The sequence below is a fragment of the Lithobates pipiens genome, unplaced genomic scaffold, assembly GCF_037356315.1.
Source record: "Lithobates pipiens isolate NorthernLeopardFrog02 unplaced genomic scaffold, aLitPip1_a1.2 Scaffold_23, whole genome shotgun sequence".
In the NCBI taxonomy this organism is placed as follows: domain Eukaryota; kingdom Metazoa; phylum Chordata; class Amphibia; order Anura; family Ranidae; genus Lithobates; species Lithobates pipiens.
Window position 1 is genome coordinate 312,055,743 of NW_027507785.1, and position 12,335 is coordinate 312,068,077.

The following is a 12,335-nucleotide window of genomic DNA, read 5'->3' on the forward strand; positions in this document are numbered from 1 at the left end:
ATGGGATAAAACAAATGAAAAAACAGAGAGTTTGCTCATGCTCTCTGACTAAACTGTTTGTGGATCCCATCCCGGATACATATAGTAAAGAATAGATTTCCTCAAATTGGGATTTTAAACGGACCACAAACAGTATTCGTAAAAAATGATTACAAATTTATTGATGTGTAAGACACAAAACATAAATGACAAAATTCCAAGGCAGTAAAAACAAACACATAAAGTTGGGGAGAAATATACAGCCAGCTGAAAATGAAGTCCAAGCTGTCAACCGACAAAGTCCCAATGCGTTTCCGAAAACACACACAGTGTAGATCTCCTTCAGGGACTAAAAAGGGCTTGAAAAAGCTGTAGTTTAAATCTCAAATGTGAGCATTCCACCAAACAACAGAAATGCCTCAGAAGGTGGAGGACAAGTGGTCCGCCAGAGCCACGCATGGATATCGGCCACGTTGTCCTAAGCCAGGATAGTTTGCATGAGGCCCAGTAAATACTTGTAGAAAGTATATTGGGCCAAAAGATCTCACTGCAACATATCTCCAATTCGTAAATAATAAATCAAATCCGCCCCATCAGTGCAGCATCATCAGTACCCATCAGTGCCCATCATTGTAGTCTTATCAGTGCCCATCAGTGCAGTCACATCAGTGCCCATCAATGTAGCCTCATCAGTACCCATCAATGCAGTCTATCAGTACCCATCAGTGCGGTCTCATCAGTGCCCATCAATGCAGCCTTATCAGTGCTCATCAATGCAATCTATCAGTACCCATCAATGCAGCCTCATCAGTGCCTATTAATGCAGTCTATCAGTACCCATCAGTGCGGTCTCATCAGTGCCCATCAATGCAGCCTATCAGTGCCCATTAATGCAGCCTCATCAGTGCCCATCGACGCAGCCTCATCAGTGCCCATCAATGCAGCCTCATCAGTACCCACCAGTGCTGTCTCATCAGCGCCCATCAATGCAGTCTATCAGTGCCCATCAATGCGGCCTCATCAGTGCCCATCGACGCAGCCTCATCAGTGCCCATCAATGCAGCCTCATCAGTACCCACCAGTGCTGTCTCATCAGTGCCCATCAATGCAGTCTATCAGTACCCACCAGTGCGGTCTCATCAGTGCCCATCAATGCAGCCTATCAGTGCCCATCAATGCAGCCTATCACTACCCATCAGTGCGGTCTCATCAGTGCCCATCAATGCAGCCTATCAGTGCCCATCAATGCAGCCTATCAGTACCCACCAGTGCGGTCTCATCAGTGCCCATCAATGCAGCCTATCAGTACCCATCAGTGCAGCCTCATCAGTGCCCATCAATGCAGCCTATCAGTGCCCATCAATGCAGTCTATCAGTGCCCATCAATGCAGCCTATCAGTGCCCATCAATGCAGTCTATCAGTGCAGCCTCATCAGCGCACATCAGTAAAGAAGAAAAATGACTTATTTGCGACATTGTAACACAGAAACAAAGAAAAATGTGTTTTTGTTTTTTTTTCTAAATTTTCTGTTTGTTTAGCAAAAAAATAAAAAATAAAACAGTGCTGTTTAAATACCATCAAAAGAAAGCTCTATCTGTCTCAATAAAATGATAAAAATGTTATATGAGTACCGTGTTGCATGACCGCGCAATTGTCAAAGTACAACAGCACGGAAAGCTGTAAATTGGCCTGGGTAGGAAGGGGGTGAAAGTGCCCGGTATTGAAGTGGTTAATCTGTGCATTGAGTTGTTTTCCTGGAGTTCAGCTTTCATGCTTATAGTGGGTTATACTGTATATAAATGAAATAAAAAACATATTCGGTTACTTTTAAACAGGTCGACTTTTGGGGGAAGCGGTATGTCTATGACCAGTCAGGATCCGGAATCATTATCGGAATATACAGAAGAACAAGCACCCGGACGGGACAGGGGACCCAGCTTGACTGGTAAAGCCACCCTAATGGTTTTCACTTTCAGCTTATAGTGGTGGAGGCTCCATGGACCTCTATCCCATAAGCTGCCAGAGCAATTATTACATTTTTGGCACACACATCAAAGGGTCACACATTTTTCACCTTCTTAACCCCCCCAACGAAAAAAAAAAAATTAACATTTTTCTAAAACAGAAGGCCTGTAGAATAAAAAAAATATATGATATTTTCAAATATTTATGTTGCATGATATTTGCACAACTGCTACTCAAACTTACATTTTTTCAGTTTAAAAGCGGTATTAAACCCCAAACTCAACATGTAAGCTACCAATTATTAGATGTGGTGGCTGCATTCGTTTTTTTTTTTTTAGGCTTTTTCCCTTCTGTTTTCACCTGGTGATCTGGCCAGTAACACACCTTCTGTATTAGAGTGCCCTCACTCTGGATGAAGGAACACAGAGAACACCTTATGCCGCGTACACACAAGCGGACTTTTCAACGGACTAGGTCCGACGGTCTTTTCGATGGACTTTCGGCGGAGTTCCGACGGACTTTCCGAATGAACGGACTTGGCCACACACAATCACTCCAAAGTCCGACGGATTCAAACGTGATGACGTATGACTGGACTAGAATAAGGAAGTTCATAGCCAGTAGCCAATAGCTGCCCTAGCGTCGGTTTTCATCTGTCGGACTAACATACACATGAGCGGATTTCTAGACAGGAACTGGGTCCGGCGGATTTCCGGCGAAAAAATTTTGAAACGTGTTCTATTTTTAAGGTCCGTCAGATTTATAGACAGCAAAGGTCCGATGGAGCCCACACATGATCGAATTGTCTGACGGATTCGCTCTGTCGAACCTTTGCTGTCGAAAAAAGTCTGGTCGTGTGTACGTGGCATTGTCAGTGTGGGGGCAGAATTAGATGGACTAGCAGATTTAAACACACTACTAAATTGAAGCAGAAGACTTTATAAGCAGTTACAACTAACCTTTTTTTCCTTTTGGGATAAAGGTTTTACATAAATAAACAAAAGGTGATCATTGTAAGCACCCCTGTCAGTGGTAAATGGTTTGCCTCAACCTTCTAACTGCTACATCTGTAGGAGAGGTTATTCTGTTGAAAAACAACAGTCTTACTGGCTAGATCACAGGTGAAAATAAAGAAAGCTTAAAAAATAAAACAAATGCAGCCTTCGCATCTAAGGCCCCATGCACAGTGGACATTATAAAAACATCAGTAGCGTTTTCTGTAGAAAGCTGTAGCTGTAGAATTAGTTTTGCAGAGTTTTTGCAGTAGCGTTTTTCAGCGTTTTTTAGAGTCTTTTTTAGCTGTAGTGTTTTTAGCTTTGTGGAAGCAAAACTATACTCCCACAAAAGGTTATGGCTCAAAAACACTGATGAACGCTGAATAGCCGCGTAATGCCTCATACATACGGTCAGATTTTCCGACAGGAAATGTTCGATGGGAGCTTGTTGTCAGAAATTCCGACCGTGTGTAGGCTCCATCAGACATTTTCCATCGGAATTTCCGACACACAAAATTTGAGATCTGGATCTCAAATTTTCCGGCAACAAAATCCGTTGTCGGAAATTCCGATCGTGTGTACACAATTCCGACGCACAAATTTCCACGCATGCTCGGAATCAAGCAGAAGAGTCGCACTGGCTATTGAACTTCAATTTTCTCGGCTTGTCGTACGTGTTGTACGTCACCGTGTTCTTGACGTCCGGAATTTCCGACAACATTGTGTGACCGTGTGTATGCAAGACAAGTTTGAGCCAACATCCGTCCGGAAAAAATCCTATGGATTTTGTTGTCGGAATGTGCGATCGAGTGTACACGGCATTAGAGTGTATTTACAGCTGAAAAACTCCTTTAAAACCCAATAGTTCTGGGGGGTTTTCCAGCTATAAAATGCACCTGCCAATAAAACGCTGATAACAGGCTATGGGGGTTATTTACGAAAGGCAAATCTACTTTGCACTGCAAGTGCACTTGGAAGTGCAGTCGCTCTAAATCTAAGGGGTTGATCTGAAATGAGGGGAAGCTCTGCTGATTTTATCATCCAATCATGTGCAAGCTAAAATGCTGTTTTTTATTTTCCTTGCATGTCCCCCTCGGATCTACAGTGACATTACTTCCAAGTGCACTTGCAGTGCAAAGTGGATTTTCCTTTAGTAAATAACCCCCTATTTATGCATGGACACATAGGATAACATGTTGGGGAGTTTACTGGCTGCAGAAAAAAACACCCGAAGCCAAAAACAACAGCTGTAAAAATGTCCAGTGTGCATGAGGCCTAATGCCGCATACACAACCAATTTTTCCATCAGAATCAACTCTGACGGTCTTTCCGACGGAGTTCTGATGGAGTTCCGCCCGAAACGGACTTGCCTACACACGATCACACAAAGTCCATTTGTTTAGAGCGTGATGACGTACAACGGGACTAGAAAAAGGACGTTCAGTGGCCAGTAGCCAATAGCTGCCCTTGCGTCATTTTTGGTCTGTCAGAATAGCATACAGGCGAACGGTTTTCCCGAATTGATTCAGTCGGAAAGATTTAACATGTTCTATTTCAAAAAAAAAAAAAAAAAAAGTCAGACGAAGCCCACACACGATCAGAATATCCAATGAAATGATTCCGTTGGAACTTTTCTGCCAGAAAGTCCGACCGTGTGTAAAAACGCACCTACTGCTTGAGTCTGATCACACCAATCTTAATATATATCTATATCTATATATACAGTGGTGTGAAAAAGTGTTTGCCCCCTTCCTCATTTCCTGTTCCTTTGCATGTTTGTCACTCTTAAGTGTTTCGGAACATCAAACCAATTTAAACAATAGTCAAGGACAACACAAGTAAACACAAAATGCAATTTGTAAATGAAGGTGTTTATTATTAAAGGTGAAAAAAAATCCAAACCATCATGGCCCTGTGTGAAAAAGTGATTGCCCCCTAAACCTAATAACTGGTTGGGCCACCCTTAGCAGCAACAACTGCAACCAAGCGTTTGCGATAACGTGCAATGAGGCTTTTACAGCATCCTGGAGGAATTTTGGCCCACTCATCTTTGCAGAATTGTCCTAATTCAGTTACATTAGAGGGTTTTCGAGCATGAACGGCCTTTTTAAGGTCATACCACAACATCTCAATAGGATTCAGGTCAGGACTTTGGCTAGGCCACTCCAAAGTCTTCATTTTGTTTTTCTTCAGCCATTCGGTGGTGGACTTGCTGGTGTGTTTAGGATCATTGTCCTGCTGCAGAACCCAAGTTCGTTTCAGCTTGAGTACACGAACAGATGGTCAGACATTCTCCTTCAGGATCTCTTGGTAGACAGCAGAATTCATAGTTCCTTTTATCACGGCAAGTCTTCCAGGTCCTGAAGCAGCAAAAGAGCCCCAGACCATCACACTACCACCACCATATTTTACTGTTGGTATAATGTTCTTTTTATGAAATGCAGTGTTCCTTCTACGCCAGATATACTTGGACACACACCTTCCAAAGAGTTCCACTTTTGTCTCATCGGTCCACAGAATGTTGTCCCCAAAAGTCTTGGGGATCATCAAGATGTGTTGTGGAGAAATTGAGACGAGCTTTGATGTTCTTTTTGCTCAGCAGTGGTTTTCTCCTTGGAACTCTGCCATGCAGGCCATTTTTGCCCAGTCTTTTCCTGATGGTGGAGGCATGAACGCTGACCTTAACTGAGGCAAGTGAGGCCTGCAGTTCCTTGGACGTTGTTGTGGGGTCTTTTGTGACCTCTTGGATGAGTCGTCGCTGCGCTCTTGGGGTAATTTTGGGCGGCCGGCCACTCCTGGGAAGGTTCACCACTGTTCCATGTCTTCGCCATTTGTGGATAATGGCTCTCACTGTGGTTCGCTGGATTCCCACAGCTTTGGAAATGGCTTTATAACCCTTTCCAGACTGATAGATCTCAATTACTTTCTTTCTCAATTGTTCCTGAATTTCTTTGGGTCTCGGCATGATGTGTAGCTTTTAAGGATCTTCTGGTGGACCTTACTGTGTCAAGCAGCTCCTATTTAAGTGATGCCTTGATTGTGAACAGGTGTGGCAATAATCAGGCCTGGGTGTGGCTAGAGAAATTGAACTCAGGTGTGGACAACCACAGTTATAGTATGTTTTAACAAGGGGGGCAATCACTTTTTCACACAGGGCCATGATGGTTTGGAGTTTTTTTCACCTTTAATAATAAACACCTTCATTTACAAATTGCATTTTGTGTTTACTTGTGTTGTCCTTGACTATTGTTTAAATTGGTTTGATGTTCCGAAACACTTAAGTGTGACAAACATGCAAAGGAACAGGAAATGAGGAAGGGGGCAAACACTTTTTCACACCACTGTAGATATATATAGATATCTATATAGATATCTATAGATATCTCTATCTATCTCTCTCTCTCTCTCTCTCTCTCTCTCTCTCTCTCTCTCTCTATATATATATATATATATATGATTTTATTTTTATTTTTTACCTCACAAGGAGACTGCTAATCCCACTGGGGGACAGTATTTGCGGTTATGAAAACATCAGGGGTCTATTAGACCCCTATTGATAGCAAATATGATTATCATACACAGCAGCCAATTACATTCTTTCTTTGCAGTATAGGAGAATGAAAGGGAGAACCTGAATGGTGGGAGTCAGCACAGATCTTATTATTTCCTTAGACATGTATTGTACATAAATGAGCTCCTGTTGTAAAGCATGAAATTCATTCTGAACTTTTTAGCTCATCTGAAGATTCTGGGAAGGAGACATATATATCAATGTTTTAAGGACAACTGGCACATAGCAGAAATAATACCCAGAATTGTATTTATTTCACAGCTTCTTATGCGAGGAAGGAAGAGATCAAAGAACAGCCAAAAGAGGAAGATTTGGATAAGATGGTCAATGTGGACCTAACGGAGACCGAGACAATATGGCTGCTAGACATGCCTGTGGCTGTGATCGCCACTGATTCTGAGGAAGCTGAGATAGTCAAGTATAAGAATATAAAATACGCTTCTAAGATTTATTACAGGCATTTATATAGGGCTGACAATTTAAACATTGCTTGACATTAGGGATGAGCCCGATGTTTGAGTCCATACCAGACCTGAAGGGGCTGGTATGGATTTTGGGGGGACCCCTACACAATTTTTTTAAAACATTTTGGTTCAGGGGTTCCCCCCTAATATTCATACCAGATCCTTTGGGAACTTGGGGGGGGGGCATGCCGTTTTTTTCAATTAGTTTTATACAGCTGCAAGCAGTTTTAAATTACTTTTTTCCTTTAGAAATGTCATTTTGCTGTGGTACTGTTCTAAACACGGGAAAACTGCGCCACTTTACAGGCATACTATAGACACTTCTCAGGCATGATATTTAAAGGAATATTTCATTTTTATTGTTTCGCTTTAAGCATTATTAAAATCACTACTCTCGAAAAAATGTCTGTTTTTAAAACTTGGACCCGGGTCCATAAACACTTTTTATGGCAACAAAATGCATATAAGCCTTTAAAATTAGCACTTTTGATTTTTCATGTTCGTGTCCCATAGACTTTAACGGTGTTCTCACGTTTGTCCGAATTTTTTGCCTGTTCGCAAATTCTGGTCCAAACCGAACCGGGGGCTGTTCGACTAATCCTTATTTTACATACTGTACATTCAAATCAGTCCATTCCCTCAAAGAGCTTACAGGTCTCTATCTCTTGCATACACATACTAGGGACAATTTAGACAGGAGCCAAGTAACCTATTAAAGAACCAATTGACCAGCATGTCTTTGGAGTGTGGGAGGAAATCGGAGTACCCAGAGGAAACCCACACAAGAGCATGCAAACTATAATATAGCAAACTAAACTCTCTCAATCAACATGAACTATTCTTAATCCTTATGCTGCTAGTATTAATAAATACATAAGAAGTTATATTATATTTAGTTGTTTTAAACTTTTTTCTTTTGCTTCAGTTGCTTCCTGGTTTCTGGCCTTAGCCAAAATTATGTCACACATCCCAGGAGTCTTCATGGGCATTTTCTTTTTCTTTATCTGGAGGAGGGTCTTTCTCAGCTCAGCACACCCTCCTACCTGCATGCCTATTTGAGCTAAGGGCAGATGGATTCCAGCAAGAATCTGAAGCTACATGAATCATCTTCCCTTACTCAAGATGGCTGTGGCTAGAAATGCTAGGGTTGGGGGGGGAGAGACATGAACGGATGGGCGCGTTTGCTTTGAATTTTAAAAATGAATTATCCGCTTGCAGACCACCTACTGCAGATTTACTGTGGCAGAGCAGCCACGCTGCGCTGGATCACGTACATATACATACATCACCGCCATTAGTAGTAAAAAATAAGAATAAAAACATAAAAATTCCATTATATATACCACAGTATGTAGGCGCTTCCCAAACCAATAAATATACACTAATGCCACGTACACACGATCAAACAATCTGGTGGAAAAGTCTGGCGGACTCAAGTTCCCCAGACAATCCGCCCGTGTGTAGGCTCCGGCGGACTTTTTTTACCCAAAAGTCCCGCGGACTAAGATTTGAGTTTTGAACACCAATCTGTCCGCCGGACTCGCATTTCGGCGGACAGTATGGCCGTGTGTGTGCCAGTCCGCCGTACTTTTGAAATGAACGGACTTTTCCTGCCCGGAGAAAAGTCCCCTCATTTTGAGTGCGTTTCCGAAAAAACGGAAGGAAAGGGGGTGGGGACGAGCGAGCGCCCCCTCCCCCTCCCCCTCCTGAGCCGTACCAGGCCTCGTACCAGGCCTCGTGCCCTCAACATGGGGGGTGCCTTGGGGAAGGTTCTTTCACACTGTAGTGAGGCCGCGTTAGTGGTAAAACGCTGTTAGTTTTAGCAGAGCTTTACCATCGTTTTCCTGCGCTTTTCTGCTGCTAGCAGGGCGCTTTTAACCCCTGCTAGTGGCCCAAACAAAGGGTTAAAGGCGCTCGTGTTGCTGCTCATTGCAGTTGCTTCAATGGGTGGGGCACTCCCAAACCGCCTAAAAGATGCTGCTTGCAGGACTTTTTCTAACGTCCCGCAAGCGCCGCCCCAGTGTGAAAACAATCAGGCTTTCACACTGGGAAGGCATGGTAGGCGTTTTTTTCAAAAACGCTTTCAGTGTGAAAGGGGTCTTAACGTAGCGCAGTACTAAATAGAAAAAAAATGGCCTGGTCATGAAGGGGGTGAAACCTTCCGGAGGTCAAGTGGTTAATAACTTAAGCTAGGCAGTAAAAAGGATCACTTAAAACACTCTGCATTGATTGTTAGTACATTATAAAACTCTACTACAGATCCATGAATGCAAGTATATTAAAACTATATATTTTGAGATGCAGGTCTTTGAGCTAGCATATAGGTGACATTTCTTTATGGGTTTTTTTAGAGTACGGAATCAGGCCTACACAGAGCTCTGCAAAAGCAGAGCGGGCAACGATCGCTATGCAGAGAGAAGCATGCAAACGTTTAACGAGGCACCGAAGAGTAAAGAGGTTCAGTGTGAGAGCGTTATCCACCAAGACGCAAGTAAGGGTCAGCTCGTATCAGACTTGATAAAATGAACTAGATGAAATTCTTGTATATTGCATTAATAATCCATATTCTGAAAGGGAATTTAAAGACTAGAAATATATGTAAATATCAATTTGTTGGTAAAATAAATATGTAAATAAAATCCTCCCTGCAAAGGAGGAGAAGACAAAGCACTGCTTGAAGAATATTCAGAATCCGACATTTCTGGAAGTTTCGGATTTCTGGTCCCCTGCTTAAGTCTATGGTTCGATCCACCAGCCCCTAAGTCAGGACTGTTCCCTATAGTGACATAGGTGCCAGTGGAAGGAACCACAGAGCACAGTGGGGGGACTAGAAATCTGACACTTCTGGAAGTGTTGCATTCTGAGGATTTTTTGGACAATGGTTGCTCTTTATTACATCGCAGATTGAAGGAGGACAACAAGAAGGGTATTAAGTATCTTCTTTGCAGGGAAGACGTCATGTTAGATATTCAATTTACAGCAACTTTTAACAGTTGCTTTAAAGTGAACCTGTGCTTTTTCTAACAAATTCTTTTTAGTGCCCTGCGGCTGCCTATACTTAAAGAGGAAGTAAACTCTGATGGGTGTTACATCCTCTTTATTTCCCTGCAAAGGTAAAGCATAACGGGCTACTATGCCCATTACGTGTCACTGACCTAAAAACCGAAGCCTGCGATGTCACCGTTGTCCCCACTAGCAGCGAGCGTCCATCTTCACCCCTCTTCCTTCGGGGGGCCGCAAACTCCGGCTCTATGACTGGCCGGAGTCGCGTGACGTCACTCCCACGCCTTCGGGAGCCGCCAATCACGGCATGACCCCTTTAGAAACGGCATGATCTGTCCTTTCTAAAGTGCTCATAAGCCGTAGACATCGGCGTAAGGGTTTTTTGTAAATATCTCCTAAACCATGGAGGTTTAGGAGATATTTCCAGCACCTACAGGTTAGGCTTACCTGTAGGTAAAAGTGGTTGTACAGGATGTACAACCACTTTAAAGTGGTTGTAAAGCCACTTTGCCATGATCATACATTCCCATCTGTTAGATAATGATACGTGCCTCACTGTATGTGCTGTATAAAAAAAATATGTCGCCTTCTACCTTATTTCAGATCGCCTCCCATTGCTCACCCCTCTCATCTCCCAGTCTGACAGCTACAACGGGAGGAGCGGTGGGCGGTCACGTGAGCGCCGAGCGGCGATCTGAAATAAGGTAGAAGAAATTAACATATTTTTTCTACAGCACATACAGTGGGGCACATACTGTTATCTAACAGAGGGGATGGTATGAATTTAACCAAGTTATAGCAGCAGGAAGGGAAGGGGCGGGGAGCAGAGCGGCACTGTCACTAGCTGCCAGTTAGAGGGGGGGGGGGTGGACAGAGGAGAGACCGCGGATGATGGAGGCACGTAAACTGATCATGGTGTCAGGGCTCAGCAGCCATGATAAACCATGGTCGGTTTATGGGGGGAGGGTGGAACCAGCCAGGTTTTTTTAGATGATAGAAGGGGCAAAATACACAGCACAAGCACTGTGCTGTTATGCATGCTTTAAGGGAACAGGATCTTTTTTTTTCATTCCAAACATTTTAACTTGCCTCCCTGTTGTGTTCTTCATTCATATTAGGGAAGGGAAGAGAGCAGGGCTACAGGCCGCGTTGACATATGTGCGGCCTGTGGCACAGCATTGGGTCCGGTGCGTTTCTGTGTACCGGTTCAGGTGTGATTCAGGTGCGAATTGTTGCCTGAATTTGCACCTGAACCAGACGCAAAGATGCACAGGACCCTTCCGCAATCCAGACTATGGCCACTCCGGACCTGTGTGAATCGGCTCTATTGAGAGCCGGTCACAATCGCCTGGTGTGCGAATTGGATGTGGAAGAACTCTTACCATATTCTACAAATTATAATGATTGCACATTATGGCAGATTTCCTCCATCAAAGCAAGTCCACGCCACCCCATATCGCACCATCGCCAGGGCTTCCTTCTTCTTCCAGACTTGCTTTGGGTCCAGACTTTGCCTAGATCAGCCATTCCCAACCAGGGTTCCTGGGAACTCTAGGGTTCCTCCAAAGGTTGCTAGGGGTTCCTTGAGCTGTGGCTGATTAACCTCTTATCTTATAATGTCTGCATAGTTCCTGGGATCTTGTAAGCCACCCGTAGGGATTGCATTTTGACAACCACTGTAAGGCCTGCCTTATTCCACATGACCACAAATATAAAGAGCATTTTTCTTTTCAATGACCACCAATAAATTGGTTTTAGTAAGGGTTCCTCAAGACCTGAAAAAGATTTAAAGGGTTCCTCTGGTGTAAAAAGGTTGAGAAAGACTGGGCTAGATGATGAAAGTCAAGCACAGAAGACTTTAGTCCTGACATCCATTGCATGCCGAGGTTGTACACAGAGCCGTGCATGTGTGGCTTGTGTATAATGAGAAAAAAAATTATTCTAGCAGGAAGGGAATAAAATACATAAATAACCTCTTCCTGTGGGAAAAAACAACCTACTAGCATATTGATAAAAAGTTAAAGATTTACATTCTCCAGAGCTTACACTGAGCTTCCTGTTCTCCATATGGCATCGGGCACCAGGGCTACTACATGGAAGAAAAAAGTGCACCCAGAAGTGCCAGGTATGTTGGTTTGCATGCACAGGCGAATGGAACAGCAGGGGGAGCAAAGAAAAGGCGAAGAAAAGGTGACTAGCAGCTGCGGAGGCTGTTTCTTCTCCCTGGGTGTATATATATATATATATATATATATATATATATATATATATATGTTCACATACAATGCAGCCATAGCAAAAAAAAAAAAAAAAAAGTACTACTTGTGTATGTGGATTCTTGAGTTATGGAAATCTCT

At 43.2% G+C, this 12,335-nt stretch overlaps 1 protein-coding gene across 1 annotated transcript in view; it reads left to right on the forward strand.

Annotated features, from left to right (window-relative positions):
- The window catches only part of DNAI4 (dynein axonemal intermediate chain 4), a 70,759-nt gene that overhangs the window by 18,865 nt on the left and 39,559 nt on the right, over positions 1 to 12,335 (forward strand). The window contains exons 4-6 of the mRNA XM_077450522.1: positions 1,816 to 1,925; positions 6,773 to 6,929; positions 9,327 to 9,466. Coding sequence (XP_077306648.1) covers positions 1,816 to 1,925; positions 6,773 to 6,929; positions 9,327 to 9,466 — 407 coding nt within the window. The remainder of the gene's footprint in view (positions 1 to 1,815; positions 1,926 to 6,772; positions 6,930 to 9,326; positions 9,467 to 12,335) is intronic.